Raw genomic sequence first — 24,005 nt, 5'->3', positions numbered from 1 at the left:
TAAATGCTACGATTAAAGGAGAGTTATTACTCCTTCAATGGATGATATTGATCATCAATAGTATTAACAAACTTGTTCATCAATGCATAAATTTACATAAAAGAGGTATTTATATTTAAAAGAAAGCTTTGAAAAAATCTGGACTTTGCTTAAAATTAATTATTTTATTTATTGGGATTAGACAAACAAAAAAAGGTTCACTTATTTTTGTTACGTGAATGTTTGATTATTATTTATTTATTTAAATATTTGTTTATCTGGAGTGAATCATCGTTTAAATAAAAAAAGATTATTTCTGTAGATATCACGTAAATTATGCAATATTATTCAAACAATGAGTAAGCAATAAAACTGGATTAAGATAAAGTTTATGATCAAGGAATAAATTTAATTTTACTTATTTTTATTATCTCTTACAACTGATAAGGGAATGTTTTGCGATCATTTCAAATCGTCATCACGTTTTCATCGAAAATTCAAATTTTGGGATCCACTGAGATCGAGATGGGGGTTTTTAGAGTATTAGAAATCGCAAGTAGATGAAATAAAAAATTTCGTTTGGGTCCAATTAAAAGACCAAGTTCATCAAGTTCCCCTGTATGGATTTTTGCATGCTTATACTCTGTTAGTGAGTGAGTGAGTGAGTGTTAGTGACTCCAAGGTGAGTGCTTACTCACCTTGGCAAATTCGTTTTAAGAGAATTCCGGGCAGAAATGGCAGCTTCCATCTAAGTAGAGTTGGCCAAAATATTTGAGAACAAGAAGTCGTTGCGAGCGTAATGAAGAATGTATAGATGTCACAATATACGATCACATGTCGAAACAATGAAAATATATATCCTACGTATAACACTCCTTACTAACCATTCCTTTCAATTTTAAAATATTAGGATGGTTTTTAATTATTTACAATCGGCGTTAGCCATTATTGACGCTTCCTAAATTATCAACGAAGAAAGCTACTTAGGTCTGGTTCTAACAATATAGATGATTGGGTACCTTAATTAGATCCCTAATTCAGACAACAGCTTTGGTAGAGGATCCTTGCAGCAGCACCTGGAAAGTTCCTGGCCAGTTTGGTGTGAACCAATCATTCACCTTATGCGAGGGACATCTAGTTGTCGCGAGAATGACTACTGAAAATATAGCTAAATAGAAATCTGTTTACATAATTTCTAAGTGAATGTCGTCAGTTATTACATTTTAAAAATTCATTTTGGAAATGATCATATATTTAACTAAATAAATAATTATTAATAAATTGTTACAGTCTCAATGAAAAATGGAAATATTGATGTTACTGGTAGGGATCTTTCAACGGCTGATCTTTTGGATTCTAAGGCCATTTTATTACATCAATTCTCTTCGTTCCAAACCACGTCTTCCTGCAATTAGTTCGCCTTACCTACACATGAGCGTTGTACAGATTGCAAGGAAGATCCGAGAAGGCGAGGTAATTGTTTCGCTATTGTTAAGAGTAAAAGAATGCATTGAATAAAAATATAGAGATGAGTTCGGATCTAGTTTTCATAATTAAGAAAGAAATTTTATGTTTATATTAGGGTCAATAACAGTATATATCTATCAGTATATAATACTAGTGAGTTAAGTATAAATTATCATTATGTATGTTTTATATTTACCATGATGTCAGTTAAAATATATTTGACTGATTGAAAGCTTGAGAAACTAACAATTTAAATATAACCACACATCCTACCCTTTAGAGAAACTTTGAAGAAGTCCTTTCATAAACTATTTTAAGCTTACAATTTAAATTGAAACTATTTTATTTGTGTAGAAGAGCATGATAAAATAAAGGATGAAGAAACTATCCAATTACTTCTAAGATTAATCAACTAATGAATTTTCTAACGAAACAACTAATGAAAGAAAAAACAGTAACATATAAAAAGATAACTATTTTACTAATATTTACACTAACAATTTCTGAGTGGTTAGTGTTTGATCTTACCACGGAGATCCAGGTTTCGATTTCAGCTACCAGCCTTAGATTTTCTCTTTTAGGAGCTTCTAATTGCTATACAACAATTATAGAATATACCTGGTAATGGGCAGTATTTTCTTTATCGAGAAAATACTTTCTACGTACTGGCAGTGCATTGAAAAAACATCTCTGATGTTGGATTAGGTACGTCTTCTGGGTATAGTTTGATAAGAATAAATTTGAGTAGTTGCTGAAGTGCGATAAAGCAATGCTTCGAAGGATCTAAAGTCGTTTGTAACCTAAACTCTACAATCTGAAAAAAGTGTTTGTAAAACCTTCACTTTTAACATTCAGTCTTAACATTCCAGGTCAGAGCTGCTGCTGCTTCTTCTTGTACTTTTCCCTTGCTTAGATAATGTTTAGTTTGCAACAAGTTTTCTTCACAGTCATTTCTTTATTTATTTAAATTAAATTTTCTCTTTATTATGAAACAAATTATGAATTTGAATTTGGGTTGTGTAACAGAAGTGTACCCTCAATATCTTTTAAATTTTTAAAACTTCAAATCTTAAATAAATAACAATATTTCAGCCAAGAATACATTTAACTTTTTAAAGTATGTGTCACTATAGTTATTTATTTATTCATTAATTTTTTTATAAAGTTGGAAAGAATTTACTTTTAAAAATAAAAATAGTTGAAATTTTCAGATAAAAAGTAGAGATATTGTAGATGCCTGTATTGAAAGGATTAAAGCAGTGAATCCGATTGTAAATGCTATTGTTCAAGACAGATTTAAAGAAGCTCAAAAAGAAGCTGATGAAGTAGATGAATATATTGCTGCCAATTTAGATAATGTAGAAAAAATTGAAAAAGACAAACCTTTATTGGGAATTCCATTTACAGTTAAAGAAACTTGCTCTTTGAAAGGTAAACTGTTAATAAAATTTTGTAAAAATCATTTAAAATTTTTTTCCTTTTCTACATAAAATTTTCCCCACAGGAATGTCATTTGCAATAGGATGTTTACTACGAAAGGGAACAATTGCTGAAGATGATGGTGAAGCTGTTAAAGAGTTGAAAAAAGCGGGTGGTATACCAATTGCTGTAACAAATACTCCGGAATATGGTATGAGTTGGGAGACTAACAATCTTGTAACAGGATGTACTAGAAATCCTTACAACTTTTATAGATCAGCAGGAGGTTCTTCAGGAGGAGAAGTTAGTTGTAATTTGGTTGCATTTAACAATTATTTGGAAGAATTGCTAGAAACAGTAAAAAATATCAGAAAAACTTCTTAAGATCTGATGTATTTTTTTTGGGGGGGGGGGAGACATTCGTAGATCTGCTTGTCCTTAACTGGCGCCAGCGGGAACAGTCCGCACTCCTTCCAGTTCAAGACGAAGCTCAGCATCTGGGAGGGTTCTAGAGAAATTATATCCTCTTCCAACACATGGTAACTTTCCAGGAATGTGAACAACAGCTTCGTGGTCCATCAATAGGTGAATTAGAGTCTCTTCCACTTCCTCATAGAAACTGCAAGTACTTTCATGTTCCAGGCTAAGCTTGAGGTACCCTCTGAGTCGGTGATGGCCCGTACGAAATTCCATCAGTATGGGAATTCTAGCAAACAGTGGCTAGCTACTGATGATGCTTTCGATTTTGCTTCTAGCATTAAGGCAATATTATCCTCCACTGCTGATGATGCCGTGATAGGTCAATTGGCAGTAAAGTTCATCAATCACCAAACTCCACGTCAAGAGGGGTAAAAAAACCCTCTCTGAGGACATCCCTTAGTTGGGATAAATTTTATGATTCATTAGACCATCTATGTTTCAACTGTTCTGAACAGCAAGGCATTCATCGATCTGAAAGTCGTGCCTCCATTCCTCTGCGTACTAGGCCTTCTTGACACCCATACGTGAGGTGTTGTCGAAGGCTCATTCTAAGTATAGAAAAACACAAAGTTTTTACTTCTTTGACATTCTTAACATTTTCTTCTTGTACTTTGAAGAAATATAAGAGAAAGTAAAACATCACTGAAGAATTTCTTAAGAAGATTTTGTTGATCCATGTATGTAGTTAGATCTGGTTCAAAGATAAACTTGTGTGCAATCTGCGTAATATCTTTCTCGAGTTTTTTGCTCTATTGATATCTGAGTTTATTTCAAACTAAATATTCTTATCAGAGGTGAACAGCTTCTCTAACCTCATGGCGGACACTTGATATTCCTCGTTATAAAAACTTTTTTAACGTTCTTTGTTTTTGATTTTGTAAAAATTCATACAATTATTTATTCTATACATTTAATTTCCAGGGTGCAATTATTAGTTCCGCTGGTTCACTGTGTGGTATTGGGTCAGACCTTGGTGGATCCATTAGGTTACCAGCAATGTTTAATGGAATATTTGGTCATAAGCCAACACCAGGTGACAAAAAATGCAGTAGATTTATTTATTTTGACAACATTGATTATATTTAATTAAATATAGAAATGAATTAGGTTATGTAAGTTTGGAAGGACACTATCCGTACACATCTGATCATAATTTTCAAAAATATCTGGTTCTTGGACCATTAGCACGTCATGCAGAAGATCTGTCCTTACTCATGAACGTCTTACTTGGTGAACGAGCTCAATCTTTACAGCTGGATAAACCGGTAATAGTTCTTCCTTTCTTCTGATAATGTTATACCAATGTTTTACTAGAACTATCAAATCAAAAACCCGGAATCGCAAAATCATAAATCAAAATAGAAATTTCAAATCCCTTAGAGATACTAAGATCTGTTGTTTACTAGGTGCTGTTAAGTGAAATAAATGTCCTATTTATAGAGGAAGCAACTAATTCATTGGATGCCGTACCGGTAGCAAAAGAAATTAAAATGCGAATGCAAGAAGCTGTACACTATTTGAAAACGGCACACGGTTGTCGAACGGAAAAGGTATAGGTATCTGCCGTTTTTGTTTTGTGAATTATTTTATGGTACAAGTAAGAGGGCAACAATATTAATAAATATTCTTGATTTAAACAGGGAAAATTTGAATTAGCTAATTCAATAAATATAGGCTTGGCGCTTGTACTTGGAATAAAAGGGATTCCAAACTTGTTAGATTCCTCTGTAACAAAGAAAAAAGTAAGTGAAAAACTTCTTCTTTTTTTAAAGATGCCTTGTAATAATAAAATGCGAATTAACAGTTTTGCCAAGTACACTGTAGATAAAAAAAAAAGGTGCCAAATTATATAGTTTCTTTCTTACTATAACTTACTATTCTAATTTTAGCAAATATACTTTATGTCTTACAAGGACCAAACGTAGCAAACATGGCGTAGTACTAGTTCGCTGTTTTGCCACTAGGTAGCAGGGGCATTCAGTTTCTCTGCTGTCTGACAATCATCTGTGTCTGATCACATTTTATTTCCACCATCACAGTGTAAAATTGGAAAATCCTTTTGGTCTAAAATGTTTTTATGTTTTCGGCCTCAACTTCTGAGCACATTCTCTCTATATAAGGAAGTGTTACGCGAACCATTAAGCGCGAGGCGCTACATTTTTTGGTCTGTTAAATGACATTTGGATTTCTTCGCTTTCATTCCATTGTTCTAGTTATTATTTTCTATCATTTCGCCTTCTTAACTTTAAATACTAAACAATCCAATTTAATTCACAGAAGAAAAGCAGAAATGTAGAAATGAGGAATGAACAGAAGCGTTAAGGTTAAGTAACCTTAAGATGTAAACTGGCTTTGGCTAAAAAGGAAATTCGGAAAACGAATGCATTCCAACTGAATGGAATTTAGCCTAATATACATAAAACAAATTAAAAACCTGAAAATCTCTTATGTGAAAATTATGGGGCAATGCCTCTACTACGAGCTGCATGTATTATTTTTCTGAATGTAATTTATTTGTTAGAGAGCACAATGATTTCACTAAGTATTTGATTCGATAGCAATCTATAGTTTTTGTTGGAATATTCGCCCTGGAAAATTTGATCAAGGAACTTCCGCGAGAAGAAGTTTTTTTTTGGATATTCTGCATAATTCACTAATTAGATCAATTGGGGGCTCCCCCCCTGGAGCTATTTATGATTCTGCAGCAACTCCAGTGGATGAATCAATCTGGTGTCAAACCGCTCCCAGAATTCTCACTTGAAGGACATATTCCGCTCAAACATCTGGAGACCATCTAGCTTTCTAGGTTTGAAATTTCAGGATCTAGGCAGTTCGGGGTAAAACTCCGTTCTCTCCCAAGAGAGAGCCTATCCTCCTCAACTACCAGAAATTTTCGAAGGATTTTTAGGAAGGTAAAATGTCCACCCAAGATAACCTACTTTAAAGGATGTTCGGCACTTTGGAAGCTCCGTTTTAGTCAGTAATCACTGTGCCTTCTACTCTTTTTTATAGATCGCATGACGCCTTAGATTGTTTTTTGGGAAGTAAGTGCTAAGAAAAGAAGGGAACGGCAGACTGGTGCTTTCTAGCACCACTTGCTCTCCTCCCATCTTCCAATTACTTGCTCTAGATTACGACCTTTTCTACGCAAGGTGGAAAGGATTAAGATTGAGAATTACCTCCATTCCGGCTATGGGAACTTCTCATACCGTCTCTGTTAGTCTTCTTCTAGGAGAAGTTGTCCGGTTAGCACCTTGTGGAAGTAAAGAATATATTTTGCTCCCCCAAATTAGGTTACACCAGATTAGGTTTAGCCCGACACGAAATTTTTTTATAATTATTTTGTAACATTTACTATGATAACTTTTATTTTTTTCAGGGCGAGCTGAATGCATATGTTGAATGTTTGAAATCAATGTTTGGTTTATCAGAAATTTCTCGTTTTGGTGCCTTATATAGTATAGTCCAAAAATTGAATCTTTATTCTAAAAGAAAGTATGAAAAGTATTACAAACTGAATGAAGATCTCAAGAATAGTTTTAAGGTATTCCCATATTTGTAAAATATTAATATCTAAATTGATTGATTTATTTATTTATTTATAATAAATTCAACATTTACAGGATACATTGAAAGATAACGGAGTGTTACTATATCCTACCTTTCCAGTTCCAGCAATACATCACAATGAAATCTTTATACTAACTCATGCAGTTATGTATCCAATAATTATAAATACATTAGAATTACCGGCAACTCACGTTCCATTAGGTTTGAATAAAGAAGGTTTACCCATTGGTATCCAGGTATTTATGAAAAGTTTAATGTATCTGTATTATTATAAAATCCTTTCTTTACGTTTAAAATATATAATTATTAGTGAGTTAGGGAAGTTACTGTATTCCTGAAAGAGCAAAATGTTCGGAGAATGCTAGGTAGTTCATATAGACTCAAATATTTAATAAATGCATATGCGTAGGACAGCACAGAACTGTGATGAGATCTAAGACGTGTTGACCAAATCTCGCTCGCTTAGAATAACCATTTTACTAGCCATGGTCGTTCATTAGCTGTAGCGCCTGCAGTATTAAAATCTACTGCGACCAGAAAGGATGTATTATGACAGTTTTGTGCCTGTAGAAGTACATGAAGATATTCGAAAAAATGCATACAAATGTGAAGACTGTGCATAAAAAAAAAAATTGAATTCAAAACACATATTATTTTCTCATTGCTATAATTATAATTTATCATAAAAAGTTTCTGTGTCATTGATATTTTTTGAACGTTCAGTTGTCCTAACAACTAATAATCGCTCTAAGAATTTCGCATTCTTTGGATAATTATATGACTGATCTGCACTACAATTTGTTCAGTAGATTATCAGGGTTACAGTCACGTCTATTTCTGGAATCCCATAAAAATCCTATTTCTGTAAAAAAAAAAGATTACTTTGTGCCCCCTGATTGTAACTCACATTTCCAACCTTTGATGTACTTGAATTGTCAACATCTTTTAAGACCATCTTGTCCGTTTCTTGTGATGTCATATAGTTAATAATAAAAAAGAAATTAAATAACTCTCTGAGGAAAAGGAAGAAATATACTTGTAGAGTTGACGAAGTGCGCAGTTAATTCAATAAAGACTTCTTCCAGTTTTAATTTGTAAAGAACATTGAAGTGAATGTCGACAGGTTAAAATATTGAACAGCTAGTGAAGGTGTAAAATTCCCTCAGTTTCCGGCTATAAAATAATAATCCTAAAATTATTTTTAAACGAGGTGCTACAAAGAAAAGTATGCAAAAGTATGAACAATGAATTTTTGTAAATAGCACTTGTTGCTTATCTGAGCGTCAGTTTGCTCCGGAATATAAAAGTTTTATATACTTATAAAAGCTTCTTTTTCTTTTTCTTTTTTTACAAAGAGAAAAGTTATATAATCGCTACTTTTACTACGTGGAACATGAGATGGCCATGTGTATGACACTTGGAGACACTATGCCTGTAATAAGTCTCACTGATATTACTAAATTTCTGTATTTTGTGTATAAGCAATTTTCTAAGTGTTCTAAAAAGTTAAATAACATTTGTTATATCCTAAAAGCACATTCTACTCTCCTCTTTCTGCTCATTTATGACCGTAAAATGTAACTTTTTGTTTTGATCTTTATATAATATCCCTCCTTCGAGCACCTTGCTAAGTTTTTAAATAAAGCTCTTTTTATCTACATGTATCCACGTATACTTATATTAGCTCCACAAAATTATTCTTGTTTGTATGTATGAAAGACTACGAGCCTTAATCAGCTCTTAGCATTGCTTATTTGGTTTTAATTAATTGTGAAAGAGGCTTGAAGCTTGAAATACAAATTAAAGTTAGCACTTGAATAAAACTGATACCTAATTGCTTGATCTACACACTAAGGAAGGTTATCTTTTGCTAAGCAATTTAATGATACATTTTCTTTTATTTTACAGGTTGTAGCTGGCCCTCATCAAGACAGATTGTGTTTGGCTGTAGCAAAAGCCTTGGAAGAAAAATTTGGAGGATGGATACCGCCATAATTAGAGATAGAAGCATTTTATTTCTTAGTTTGTACTTAATAAAGTAGTTTTAAAAATTATTTTCATAAAAATATTACAATAATTTCTGTAAAAATTGTAAAATACGAAGTCCTCTTTCGATTAACTTCTAGAATATTTTATACTGGTGAAGACAAATGACTGAAAACAGATTGTAGGATGGTTGCAAGTGAGCTGGCTGAAACAACTACTTGTAAAATCAAGCGCGGGTCTATCATCCTTTTACCGTAGTGTAAGCTTCATAGTTCATTAACGTTTGCCTTACCTAATAGTAGTACAGCTGTTTATTAAGATGAAGTTTCAAATAAAATGAACAGATTTTTCAACAATAGAATGTGATCACAATGAATTCACTGTAATGGACGAACACTCCTGTAGTTGATTAAGCGAGCTTGTTTTAATGATGCGAGTTCTAACGGTAAATTTGTATGGCCAACAAAACACTTGAAATATCGAGCATTAAATTAGAAGTTAATAAAACTAAGACTGCAGAATTTTAATTATTTGCTAGACAGGGGACAATGTGATTTTGGTACCTGCTGTTTCAAGTCGTATTTCTTTTATTGATGATTAATAAGAGAAATTACTCAATTAATAAGTTAATTTATTAATAATTAATTAATAAAAATCAATAGTTAATTAATTAATCAGTCAATATTAGGAAAGGGATTAACTCAGATACCGGTTGCATGCGAGTTAACAGTTTAGAATAAATTACAAAGCAATGATCACGTGTTCATGATGTATGAAAATATTATCAAACACAATTATTAAATAACGGTAAATTTAATGAAAGGGACTAAAAGAAGTAGAACATTTTATAGAGATATTATTAATGAACTTTACTTGTTGGTATAAAGTAAATGGCATGTTTTCTGTTCGGCTTGTAAGGAAGTGTGAATTGTCTTTCTTGCCAAGTGATAAATGTGCTGTAAGGAGTGACGCCTGCACAAGAAAGGATAAGGCTGTAACTTCTTTTATATACTTAAATGTGTACGCTCGCATTGTATCACTATGGCCGGCCAAAAACACATCTCTGTATCCTCAGTAAAATACACTTCCATTTTCTAGACTGTTTTCATAGAAATATTGTCATTGGTACTTAATGAATTGGTATAAAAGTTTTATTTGTCTAACTCTGGTTAGCTCTCTCTTTTATGTTACATAGAAATATAGTTAAAGGAAACTAATAACATTATTTTACTCTATTTGAAGAATAAAATGTATTGATTTTTCAAATCTGTATTCACAAGAAATGATTTGTCTATTTATCGAATGATATACTCATTTCTATGTAGATTTATAATGTTTATTGAAACATGTTATTACCGGATTAATTCGATTAAGGGCACTTCTAGGGTTAAACAGGAGCTAAGACTTCTCTCTAAGGCCTATACATATTACGCTAGCCCTTCCTTTTTTATATTTTTTTGGACTCTTCAAATGTCATCATTATTTTTTTATGTACAGTATTCTTCAAATAGTTTTACTACTAAATTTAAAACTAAAAAATTTTAAATAAAACCTCCTTTTTAAATAAACCGTTGAAGCGTACAGTGAAGTTTTATTTCTTTTCTCCATTTATCGTTTTTGTTTTTTCAATAAAATCATTTTTGCCTTTTAGTTTTCCTACGTACCATATTCTAATATTTCAGTTGTCTTCATTCACCGGTACTACTATTTTTACAGCAGCTGTGCATGCTAATTGCAATGCTTTACACAAAAACTTTGTTAAATGGAGCTTTAGGAGTTCTAGTGAGAACTTACTGTATGCCAGTCTTAGGGAATATCTAGACTAAGAAAGAAACCTCATTCCTTTAGGAAGAAGCTTGAGAGTATGGCCACTTATGTCTTACCTGAACAACACAGCCGCTACGAGATGAAAGAGAAGTTGGACAGTTATCAAGTTACGTCTAAGCATTTTATATATAATCTTTATTACAATATGTGTACATTATTTAAAAAATTAATAAAATACCAATATATGTACAGTACAACCTACATTACATATTTTTGGGTACACTTAGGTTTGGACAAAGATATCATTGACTGGAAAAAAGAAAGAACTAGGCATTACATGGATTTTTGAATTTTGGAGTGTTTTGATGCTATTAGACCAGGAGCTATTAAAATGCTTCTCAATGAAATTCATAAATGTTCAGTAAATGAGTTGGAATGGAAATTGAATCTTTAAAAAAAAGTATATATACAGGGTGATCCATTTAAAACGCACCAATCGCTAATAACTTTTTAGGAAAGCGGAATTTCGTAAAAAACCCACGAAGTAAACTATATGTTTTTTTTTCGGTCTAGTTTTCAAATTTTCCACCCCGGATGCTGTATCTTTATTTTGGCAGAGTTTCGGCCAAAAACCTGCTCAAGGTTTCATAAGGACCACAGGTTTTGACAATGATTATGAAAACTACATAAAAAATTGTGAACAATGACGCTAATCCCGTTTTGATATCCCTAATATTAGTCGAGATATTTAAGATCAAAGTTACAATTTTATCTATTCGTGAACGGTTTTCGATATTAATTTTCCACCAGAAATACACGTTTTGGGAGGTCCTCTGACTGCAAAAAATGTTATTTTTGACGCAAAGAGCAAAAATAATAATAATTGAAGATTTTAAAGAATGTAAAGAATGTAATGGTTGTGAGTGAATGGTTGTAAATTTGTTTTATCATCAAATAAAAGCAATCTTCAGATCATTTTAACGTACCCCTTATGCAGGACTACTTGACCTATGATTACGGTAAGAATATCTTGCCCGTGAGGGGCGGGTGTTGGTCTAGTGGTCATGAGCGTGGTTTTGTAAGTGGGAGATCCCCAGTATTTCTGGTGGAAAATTAATATTGAAAACCGTTCACGAATAGATAAAATTGTAACTTTGATCTTAAATATCTCGACTAATATTATGGATATCAAAACGGGATTAGCATCATTTTTCACATTGTTTTATGTAGTTTTCATAATCATTGTCAAAACCAGTGGTCCTTATGTAACCCCAATCGGGTTTTTAGCTGTAACTCCGCAAAAAATGAAGATATAGCATCGGGGGTGGAAAATTTAAAAACTAAACAAAAAAAAACATATAGTTTACTTCGTGGGTTTTTTTCGAAATTCCGCTATTCTAAAAAGTTATTAGCGATTGGTGCGTTTTAAATGGATCACCCTGTATATCGAATGCTCATTGCAAATACGGGTAAATAATGTAATATTTATTTGCAACATTTTTTCAGCCATTGCTTCTCGGGGCAGTTCCTGAAGAGAGTCGTTTTAAGCTTTCCCCTTAAGTCACTTTAAGTATAATATACGCCTACATTACCTTTATGATATTAATAAAGATCAGATATGTTAATGAAATTCCAAATTGGTGAAAATCGGTGAGTAAAAGTGTCAACGAAACAAATGTGGTTTAACGATATTTCTTTCGTACATATTTTAAAACTTTAGATTGTAATTAATTATTAATTATTTTATATTAATTTTCTATTAGAAAAAATTAAATTAGAAATGTATAATCTTTGGATTAGCTAACTGAGATTTTTTTAAAAAATTGTGTATCATATTTCTTAAATAAACATTCTTATGTGTCTATTCTACGAAATGAAACTATAAATATAGAGAAGCTATGAGATTAATTGGAGTTTTGCGATATATAGTTAAGGAATAAATGAGAATTGACAATGTAAAGATGGTGAGAAGTTAGGTTATAGTGTTCACCGCGATAAACTCCCTATTCTTGTGTGACCATCCTCTAAAGCTGACGGTTCTCCTTTTCCACTTTCAACATGGCCAGCAATAAAAACAGCGTTATGTTTTTGTTTGTGCTATCCGACCACATTTGTGGCCGGCCATTTCCACAAGCACACACACCGTACATACTCCGTTATGAAATATTTTCTAGATAAGCGTGTCTCTACAGTAAGTGCTTACCCAGAAGGAAGCGACGCTTTAGGAATTTTCTTTCTAACCTCCTGTCTACCACTATGCTCTATCCTATCTAACTCTTACCCTCACTTCAGTATCGCACTTGCAATATCATGATCTCCCCCTCTTACACCAGTCCCACATGAATACAGATTAAACTCCAGCCTTCAACTTTCAGCAGTTCTGGTCTTATTGTCACTATTGTCATATTAGAAGTAATACCAAAAAATATTCTTCTTCTAAAAACATGGAAACAGAAATATGTTTTAGATAAGCAAACACATGAAGGCTGATATAGAACATTCGAAGGCGCGACAGATCTTTGATTTTTCTTTTTGTCTTCGCCATATAGTGCTCTTTTAATGCAACAAAGACAAACAAAGTGAATCTCTCCATCTTAGTAATCCTTGAGCTTGGATGGAAATATCAAAGTTTTCCATAAAATATACTTGGAATCTTATATTACTTTCTACCGATTGTTTATATTAAATTGCATTAAAACTGTCCGATAGAGTTAGGCTATGACTAGCTGTGGGAGAGCCAGCGGGCACATTTAATGAAAAAATTTAAAAACAAACTGTTAGGTGATTGGAGGCAGAAATCTATTTCAAATGACCTAGAGAGCACATTCTTCCTCGTATAGTACACTATATAAGGATATCCTGCACGCAAAATATGAAAACTAATACTTGTTTTATAATATTTTTTTGAAAGCCGTCAGGGTGTACAGCCAACTCAGGATAAGTTCTGCTAAAAAATGTACCATTTATGCAAAAAAGATAAGCTATAGCGTTGCAACTATCTGAAAATTGTAAATTATGTAGAGCAAGCGAGGAATCTCTCGAACACATATTTTTAAAATGCCCCTACTACAGTTTATATAGAAATAAATACCTTAATAGTCAGTCAGATACTTCTTTAACAAACATACTTGTATGTACAAACAAAGTTCAAGTATTTAATGTGTATAACTTTTTTACTAAAGCAATGAGATGACGTAGTACTTTGCTACAAGAGTAATGTCCAGTCTGTGCCCACTAGAACTATTGTGTAATGTTATTTCAGTCAGTAATCCGAAGGATTAATTTATGATTTAGTACTGCCTAGATTTCTATTTACTAGTATATGTTGATGTTATTTTTATGTAGTGTTAGCTCACTTAGTTTGTTTTCTTTCGTATATAAGCAAAAAAAATAACAGTTTATGTACTATTGAGTGACATTTTCCTTTTTCTTTTTAAGTTCACCAGAAGTAGTATTACATTTAATTTCTGTATAAGCTTGTTATTTTCAATTATTGTATTTTTGAATCTTAATTCTTATACAGTACAGTAAAAGTCTAACTCTTTCTGTAACATACAACTTTGTATAAACACAGAAATAAATAAATAAAATTAATAAATTGCTACAGTTTAAGCTATACCAAGTTTTTAACCCAATATATCATTATTTCATTAATCGCAGAAAAGAAAAGTAGTACTGGAGTATTTACAAAATAGACTTAACTATTTATTCTAGGTCTAGTACCTCCAACACTATCATCCTACTTTTCTAACCCGAGTCACCACACTTTAATCTGAATTGTCAAATGTATTTATACTTATAAGTAACTTCCAAAAACAATAACTGCTCCAAAGATAATAGATAGCTCGGTCATTAATTTAAGAAAATCTTAAATTGTTATTAAGAACGCCAAAAAAAAAAAATCTTTCCAATTAATTTTAAAAAGGTTCAGACGTTAGTGCCAATAACATAAACGAAGCCATAGATAATTGTCGTAGAACAATATAGAAAACCATTTGATTGGCTTCAATGGTTACAAACTTTAGGAGATAATGTGCGCTTGTTTTCTGATATATTTTGATTTTGCTAATTATTGTCCTTTGTTTATTAATACTAGAAATTCATCTAAATTTTTATTGGTCACTATATTAAAATTTTAGCACATTCTATAAAGAGTAGACTCTGAAAACTTTTTATAAGAATAAAAAAAAAATCACATTTTCAATTTTGCTCTAAAAATGGCCAAACTTATCCATTTGCAGTAGAATATTATGCAAAATAGTCACTGTAGTAAGAAAAGAAACTACCTGGTGTGGAATAAATAGTATAATTTTTATTACTGACTGGGAAACGCAGTCAAATGATTACAAACTTCTAATAAATTCTAAAGAAACTCTGCTTTTTTTAAAAAAAAACCAAAAACAAAAATAAAACCGATATTTTGTGTGAATTTGAGTAGATAGGAGGATTTTATTGTAAGGTTGCAAAAGTAAAAACCTAATTAATTTTTTGTTAACTTAAATTAAAAATGGTTAAGATTAAAGTAAACACTTTCAAATGTATCCAAGAGAATGCAAACACTTAATAATAACCATATTAATGCTATCAAAACAAAAATTAATAAAGCTTCAGAATTGTTCATAACTAAATGTTGGATTAGATATTTAATGTTTTACACTGTTGATCCTTTAGTGTAGCTTGTGTACCATTCTCATCTGAGCGTAATATGAACTTTCAAACTAAACCTCTGTCCTAATTCACTTGTACATACTAGTCTTAAACCTACCCACACAACCTTATTGATCTCTTGGGAAATTCATATTCCATGTTCTCTTACATTCTCTCTTCAGTTGGACTGCAAAACAAAGTATTCAATTTGTTTCTTTCGCTTATTATTGTATCTGAATAAATCGTTTAAAAGATGTTATATGGTTAAAAATATTTAGTACTTTAAAGTTGTAAGCTTTATCTTTTATTGGGTCTTTTTAAGAATTGCTTTTTTTTAACTGACGATTTAACCATTACGTAGATATTTAAAACAGTTGAAAACATAAAAAGATTTTAGAAATTATTAAAATTAACGTCCATTGGAATTGCATTTCATGTTAGACTGAAATTCTTAGATTTAAGAAAATTTGTTTTAACCAAGAAAGCATCTACTTTTACAAGTTTCATATACCTACTTGAATTTATTAAATTTATAATTCTTTAAATAAAAATAGTAATTATTTCTCATTAAATTTTATCAAGCCTAATAAAATTTATGTATTGTTGAATTAAAAAGTTAGTGCTAGAATTCCTGATTTTAGTCAATTTATTTGCATTGAAGAGATTGGCAAGGGTGAAATAAAATTGTCAACGAAAGTCCTCTAACTTAATATAATGTAGACTAAGAAAAATAAGCGAGCAGACATGGTGTTGGTTTTTACCCGTCGTCGCTGGTTTTCCGAGCATGGTACCCCTGAATCTTGTTCATGTTGTTCCCTTCCTTTTCATTGACATATTGGTTAGTAAGGAGAGTGAAGCCTTGGACCTCCTGATGTGACAAGAGAATTTCTGATAGAGAAAAGGGATGGGTGTGGAAATTGTGCCGCCTAATGCGGTTAGATTGCAGAGTAACGGGAACGCCTGTTAAAAGGGCAATACTAACAGTCTGAGAGGCACCACCAAGGAGGCCACTCAATGTAATAGGATAGAACAGCGTGTGGTCTCTTTATAACGCCGTCTCTTACTTAAAACTAGCAAACCTTAAGCACAATCCAATCACTAATACTTAAAATATCTCTATTTTGTTACGGTTATAACTTTTTTTAAAAATAATAACATAGTTAATAATTGAAAAAGAAGATGTTTTCATTGTAACGTTTTGTACCATAATGGAAAAACTTTGCGCAATCTAAAGAAGCAGAAAAAAATTACAAAACTGAAAACTAAGTATGCAAAAAACTTTAGGTAAACAAAAAAATACCGTCTTTCTTAATACATAATAGTTTCTGAAAATTGACACTTTCATTAGGAATCCTGACTTGAAAAATTCATAATTTTGTTAATGATTGAAAAAAAAGAAGAAGATATTGGTTAGATAGGAAACGTTTAAACTTCTGATGCAATTGAAGCTTGAAGCCTTTACTTAGGGCCAGACACACTGATCATCAAGTAATCTGTAAACGTTTCTAGGGCAGGAACCTAGCCCTTAATCCATGTTTCGTTGCTAGTGTTGCTTAATGTTTCGTTGCTAGTGTTGCTTAATGTTTCGTTGCTAGTGTTGCTTAATTTTTCGTTGCTAGTGTTGCTTAATGTTTCGTTGCTAGTGTTGCTTAATGTTTCGTTGCTAGTGTTGCTTAATGTTTCGTTGCTAGTGTTGCTTAATGTTTCGTTGCTAGTGTTGCTTAATGTTTCGTTGCTAGTGTTGCTTAATGTTTCGTTGCTAGTGATCCACTGATTCATAATTTTCCATCTCTTTGTTATTTGTTAGGTGATTCTCCTTTTTCTAGTGAAAAGCTGTTCGTGGTATCTGGTCTAGAGGAAAGGAAGGTTTTTATTGCCATCCGCAAGTCTTAATAGAAATACAGCCTTGCGTTTGGCGGTGCTTTTACCACCTCGCTTAACCTATGCATTTCTGCTTCAAAATTAGTTAGCCTGAATGCTTAAGGTCAACAGTAGTTTTGCTAAGGCTCATCTGTTTGGTTTGCCAGCTGAAACATTTGTGTAGTTATGAATTCAAGTCTACCCTCGATATCTTGTATTAACCATATCCGAAAGTCTGTGCTTTCAATTCTAATAGGACATTCTCTTTCATTGCAATCGTTCCAATTGACAATCACTTTTAACCAGTTTTAAAAATGCATCGGTAGCTGTGGCAAGTTTACAATTTGCATGTTCTAATCAGAACAGGTAAAAATTTGCTTCGATATTCAGTTGGTTTTCTTTAGAAAATATTATTCTGCATTAATATATTTATTTCGATGGATTATTATTCATCCTGTGTGTTATAAGAAGTCGCTTTTTATTTTCTACTAGTTTAATTTTATTATTTTTATGTATCTGAGTGGTTTAACAGATGTGTTTCTATTGACGTGATCGGAGTAGATCTCGTTCAATCTTATTGTTCGTGCGTTTTAATTAATAACACAAATAAAGATTAAAAGTGTTTCAAGATTTTTCAAGAAGATTGAGAGAATATTATATTATTTATTAATATTATTATTGTATAGAACTATTTAAGTTTTAATGAGTTGAATTAAGTGTAAGTTTAGTTTCAGGGAGGCAATGAGGAATGAAAAGACAAGGGAGGAACCTATCTGAAAGGAAAGTTCAGGATGCATTAGTGGAGTTGAAACATTGATATGTACACAGAATATAAGGGCGTGCAGAGAGATGGAAGCTCAGAGGACGGTAGTGACACCGGTGCCTAACACGGTTATACATCTGATTGAAATGCTTACATTTTCTGACTAACACATTTCACCAGCTGACAGTCATGTTACAATTTCAGATCTCCAGTTTCACCACTTGGCATCTTCAAAATTCTCTCTTGAACTATACTGCCACAATATAAGTACATCTTCTCTCTTCCACTACCTACTACCAACAACAAATTTTTATCTTAAGTAAATTTTATATTGTTACATTTTATTTTATTTATTTTTTTTTGAAATTGGTGACCGTTTCAGAAAAAGGATGTGCACATATTTGCACAAGTTCAAGTTGCTAAAATGTTATCTTTTTTAAAAATAAAAGTTTATCATTTATCTCAAGATTTGGTCTGGTTTTCTGAAAAATTAATTTTAAAAAACCTTCAGGATAAAATAGATGATCATTGCCCTTTACTACGAGATTCTGCAAAAAATCAAAAAATTTTGAAATATTTATAAAATTCTTTTTTCCAAAAAAATTTCACAGGTCTAATTGCAAATTTTCTTCTTACTCGAGTTGTTTTGCATCTCTCAATAGAGTACTTCAATTACATTGTGATATTTCATCTCTTTCGATACTAAGGCTTCGTATGTAAAATTTAAACTGTAAGTTCTTCATTTTTTTTTGGCGATTTTAACCCTAAAGAAGGTTAATAATAATTAACAAGACAGATAATTGTTGCAGAATACTCAGTGGGAGCTCTCAGACAACTGCACATAATGATATGTCGACAGGAATAGCAAGAAATACGAGTATATTATTTTGGCTTGCAGCGTTACCTAAAATGACGCTTTCAATAAAAATAAAAGTTAAGCTCCACAAAACATAATTCATTGGCATTATTTTCGAGAAAAATTACATAGAATTGGGAAAAGAGTAAAATTATATTCCTGAACGTCATCAAAAATTCTTAAACGGTATTTACCAATAAAACAAAAATTGTACTGGCTCATTTTCACACAAAAAAATAAAATATAAACTAAAATAAATAAATAAAAATAAACAGCAATAAATGATATTGGAAATTTGATTTTCTGTGGCTGTGTAAATAGTAATAATAGAATCATGAAAATGAACGAAATTACTTTTCTAATATCGGTACTAAAAGTAAGCTAGCCCAATAATATTGGAACTGAGTAGCATTTTGTAACGTTGGGCTGCAAAATTTACTGAGTCATTTCCGAAAACACATGTCATTGGAACATCGTTAGAAGCTGGCCGGATATTAGACTATATCTGCTCCACTTCCTCTTAAACACTACCACATACTTAAACACCCATGACGTACGACACACATCTTTCCCATAACTCTCAACATATGAACACACTTTAAAAACATACATCATAGTTACATGTAGTTAACATACGCACGTATGCACATGCTTCATACTTCTTCGTATTTCCATTATTATATACTTTGTTTTGCATTACTTAAAATTAAATATTTACATTTCATAGCGGAATTTAAATTGTATTTAAATATCTCAAATACGAATAATCACAATAACTGCTGCTTTATCGTGGTCGGCTTTATTTATTACTTTTTTAAATTTTTTTGCCTTATGAATAAAAATGAATCTTTTATCATTTTTTTAACAATTAACAAGCGTTCATTTTAATAATTCAAAAATGTAAATTAACGTTAAACTGTACAAGCGAACCGTATTAATATTTATATGGCATAAAGGGATATGTTTTTTGTAGTGAATAAAAGTTTAAAAACCAACTTGCAAAAGTCTAATAAAATTATTTTATATCTTTTTACCATTTGAAGTTAAAATTTTATTTTAATTTTGTTGAAAGTAGAAATTAGGTTTTTTGGTAAATAAAAAGTTGAAGATTTAAATTTAAAATAAATTATGTATAAATATACGTTACTTTTTGTTTTTTTGAATTCTGTTTTAAAGTTAAAAATGTGTAGCATTTTGATTGTTGTAAGGCTATTTTCTATTAGCTGTTCAATACTTTGCAAGTCCATTTCCTGGGTTTTGAGTACAACATAAAAACACAAAACTCTGTCAGTTAAGTTTCAGCTACGATAAAATTATTAAATTTCAAAAAAACTATGATAAAATTAAGTATTGGATGAAGCTAGGTGTAAGGGCTAAAGGGAGTTGTGTGGTAGTACATAATTTTACTCAAAGGATGTACAAATTTACGGTTAGGTGAATTGATGGTCAACGCTGGTTATTTTTGAGTATACGTATTCCATTCACATTTTTTTAAATTACAGCGCGTTAACATCTGACCAGTGTTCTCCCATACTCCGTGCGGTATTCATTTGTTACAGATCACAATGTCCATCACCGGATTTAGCTGTAAGAAGCACCTAAGAAGGAAAACAAAATTTAAGGGCAACAGCTGTTATTGAACCCGGATTTCCATGTATGAGCCCAGTGCTTTAACGAGTGAGCTAAACTCTTCCACTTCTTTCTTCTAGTAGAGTGAAGTAATGGCAGACATTCATTATCATGTCCTTTAAGACATGAACCATTGTTTTATAGTTATAGAATATTTAAAACAAAGCAACAGAAAATAAATTTTATCAGTATCTGATCATTGTCTCAGAATTTTGCGAGTAAATCTAAACATGTAAGATGTTGTTTAGAAATTAAACAAAAAATGAAGTTAAGTAATATTCTTTAGCGACTGTTGAAGCGACACTGCCACTTATATCCATACGGTGTAGATGACTGTCAGTGTCTTTAGATACTTCCAATTATCTAGCAAGGACACTAGAACTTTTGGTTCTTTAAAGTAGACTGAGCGTTTCCAGATAAGCCTAACGAACTTCAGCTAATAGTTACTCTAAGCACGCCTTTATTATTAAAGGTTTGTATCACCAATTCATTTTTTTTCCAAAACAACATCTGACAATGATTTTTCCTAAGAGATTAAAAATGTTGGAATAATTGGAAAATAACTATATATTCATCTCTGTTTCTCTCTATTTGTGAAGTGCATTGGCCCTAGACTAACTTATTCTGAAGCGATTTAGCCATTCTTATCTAATAATACTTTAAATACAATTCCAGTCTACTGCAAAACCCATGGAACGCTTGGGAGTTACGAAAGTTTTTGCAGAGGATAAAGTTTCAGCGACCAGTTAAGAAAAGTTATTTTTATTTGTCTATTTCAAATATAATCAATCACAAGACAACTGTCTCTCAGACTGAAAACTGTGCTACTCCTTGTCGTAATTCGGTAGGGGCAGGAACTCAATGCTTCCTGAATACGCAGGCTAAGCAGAAAGAACGTCTTCTGTCGCCACGAAGTTGGAGCTGGAATGTTCCAAGAGAGATTGGAAGTTCTTCTAACATTAGATCATCTTCTACTTTGTTTGCCAGGCCAAATGGGTGTTTCGGGAAATCAGGAGGTGGCAAAATGAGGCGCCTCTCTTTCCGAACTTGCTGTTAGCCTATGACTAAAGAATGGACACATTTAAGTCATAAATCTTAATGAATAAGCTCGGTCGGTTAGCGACAGCCTAAAATGCTGATTGTGGATCCAAAAGTAGGCTGGTAGTAAGATGATTTTGAGTCAGTTTTAGTTACATCCCAGATTACTGCTTGGATCTCTTAATTAAGAAAACATTCCTCTACATTATTGTAAAATTCATGAGCTTGAGAAAAAAAAAAACTCATATTCTTCTCATGACAGTATTTTGAGAAGATTAGCTCCCGGTTTTTCTTTCAGAACAAGTTAACAATGGAAAGCTTAGGATGTTTCCTCTAAAGATTATTGTGAATCTTGAGTGGCTCTTGTGTTTCTATCCTAGTCTCTGCTTAATTGCCAGTACTTTCTTTGAGGAATCTGTTCGGGTTCAGAGAGTTCTTGGTCAGCAAAGGACTCAGTCAGTTCCCGCAGATATTGATAATATCCGAGTACTAAAAATTGGGATGAATTGTATCGAGAGATAAGAATGACGCAATTCTTTCTTTAAAAAAAAAGAAAAAAAAGAGACGAAACAAATAAGAATTCCCTTGTGCAGTCGCAACAATATGGAATATCGTTTTGATGACAGACTGTACGTGTTTAACCTGCTTCATCCTTATTTCCATCAAGTTACTAGAGGATGAAGAAGAGCGTAGTAATTCAAGGGCTGCTATCAGAAAAGGGATGGAGAAGGGAAGGACTGGAAGATCTGTGTGAGACAATGGTGTATTGGATTGTAAGCCCAGTGATTATACCCTTCTATTCTGCTATAAGACTGCTCCGTTCACCCTGACGGTTATGGTGGGGGCTCAGTGCTCTTACAAAGCCGTTTCTGCTCCTGTTGGATATTCCACACGAATGAACTAACTCACTCATTTCTCTCCACCTTCGTACAGCTCTTTCTCTGCCATTTTATCCGCACACCCTCTCGCGTACCCATTTATCCAATATCCTGAACTTAAATACATTTTGCTAGTTCAAAAAGAGGATATAGTGTAAACGAAAGGATAAACCAACCTAACTTACTTCATAAAATCAGATATTAACTTTATATAAACATAAATTTCTTTAAAATTATTTAGTAACTTTGTCATTCTTGGTGCATCCGCTTTAGTGATTTAAAATTGTCTTACGTACTTACAAAATCTTTACTTTTTTTTAACTCAACCTTAAAACGTAGTTACAGTATGTCCCTCTCAAGTTTTGTAATTTTATACATAATTTTTCGGAATTAAAATCATTTAAAAGATATATGTATATATATCTTTTTACCATTCATTCAATTAGTCCTAATATCCTTTGGGATCTAAAGTAGGCAGGAACAATCAAAGGATTGCGAGTAACGTTCTATTATTCCTTGATCTTAATCCTCATCCTTCATTTAATTCTTCTTTATCTTGTCCAACCTTGAAAATAGAACCTCTGCAAGATTGTAACATTAATTTTTTAATGAACAAACTTCCTTTTTCTTTGCACTATTTTTCGTGCAATAAAAACAGAGAGAAGCTTCATTAAAACTATGTGATTTCAATAAATTTCAAGTACAATTTATTACTATTTACTTGCTAATGCACTTTATTTTTTGGTGAAAAAAGCAAATCACTTTATATTGGTTTTCGTTTAAAAGAAAACTTATTTTTGACTATTTTATTGAGTGGGCAGAATAATGGCTACGTCCCTCGTCTTGATACTGTTTTTGTTCTTGTTTGATAATCAGGCCAACTTTAATGTTTAACCCAATAAATTTATATAACTTGAAGGCCTTGTAAGAGAGAGTAAAGACGACCCTTTGTGGTAAATTGTTGGGATGAGAATAATAGGTTGAGGTTTTACAAGCTGGAGTAGTATGATATGGGTATAAAACCTGTGGCAAAGGGTGAAGAAGTGAGCTGAACTGGATATGAGTCTGTACGGGCCACACATCAACAAAGTAATTAAACGCTTTTGGTGGTATAGAAGATTGTATAGAGTATAGAACGGTAAGAGCGAGCCACTAAAATTAATAATATACCTTTGTAGGGGGGTTGTAGTTGTTGCCGGCATTTTAGCCTTGTTCCGATGTGATTTATACGGAAGAAAGTGTTTGTTAAGTGGAGACGAGGAGGCCGCAAATAGTTTTGGCTCCCTCTTAACAGAAAGAGAAAGAGATAAAATGAGAATGAGTTTGAGTCTTGTTTCACTGAGCTACTCAACTTCTTGGAGAGAACACTGCTTTTCGTTCTAGGAACAGTACCTTCAGTTAGAGACTGTTAAGTGGATTCAGAAAGCGAAAAGGGTTGACTAAGAAGATGGGTAAAGAGAAAGGATGGTTGGAAGTAGATCTTTCACTATATCCCACCCAAAACTTGCTCTCAAACCAGCCGTCTCCTCTCACAAATGTTATACACTTTATTCGCCTCTTACCTACCATTCCAAGGACCTCTACTGTTCGCAACATCTTAATTAATAGTGATTAACACTTAGTAGCAACCAATGTTGTTTGCTCCTCTCTTCTTCGATTTTCTTCT

The 24,005-nt window shown here is 32.3% G+C and overlaps 2 protein-coding genes across 7 annotated transcripts in view; one reads left to right on the top strand and one right to left on the bottom strand.

Annotated features, from left to right (window-relative positions):
* The window catches only part of LOC141451226 (fatty-acid amide hydrolase 2-like), a 34,710-nt gene extending 24,228 nt beyond the window's left edge, over nt 1–10,482 (top strand). For all 5 annotated transcript variants that reach the window (XM_074122447.1, XM_074122448.1, XM_074122450.1 and 2 more), the window contains 10 exons: nt 1,270–1,452; nt 2,658–2,877; nt 2,951–3,168; nt 4,267–4,378; nt 4,453–4,610; nt 4,752–4,895; nt 4,986–5,087; nt 6,725–6,889; nt 6,969–7,151; nt 8,824–10,482. In XM_074122447.1, the coding sequence (XP_073978548.1) occupies nt 1,282–1,452; nt 2,658–2,877; nt 2,951–3,168; nt 4,267–4,378; nt 4,453–4,610; nt 4,752–4,895; nt 4,986–5,087; nt 6,725–6,889; nt 6,969–7,151; nt 8,824–8,910 (1,560 nt within the window). In that variant the 5' untranslated portion in view covers nt 1,270–1,281 and the 3' untranslated portion in view covers nt 8,911–10,482. The remainder of the gene's footprint in view (nt 1–1,269; nt 1,453–2,657; nt 2,878–2,950; nt 3,169–4,266; nt 4,379–4,452; nt 4,611–4,751; nt 4,896–4,985; nt 5,088–6,724; nt 6,890–6,968; nt 7,152–8,823) is intronic.
* LOC141451222 (polyamine-transporting ATPase 13A3-like) overlaps nt 1–24,005 on the bottom strand; it is a 268,590-nt gene that overhangs the window by 84,137 nt on the left and 160,448 nt on the right. The gene's annotated exons all lie outside the window — the stretch shown is intronic.

This window comes from Rhodnius prolixus, unplaced genomic scaffold (genome assembly GCF_049639745.1).
Source record: "Rhodnius prolixus isolate KJV_2025 unplaced genomic scaffold, Rpr scaffold_8, whole genome shotgun sequence".
Classification (NCBI taxonomy): domain Eukaryota; kingdom Metazoa; phylum Arthropoda; class Insecta; order Hemiptera; family Reduviidae; genus Rhodnius; species Rhodnius prolixus.
This window is presented reverse-complemented; position numbering and strand designations above follow the sequence as displayed.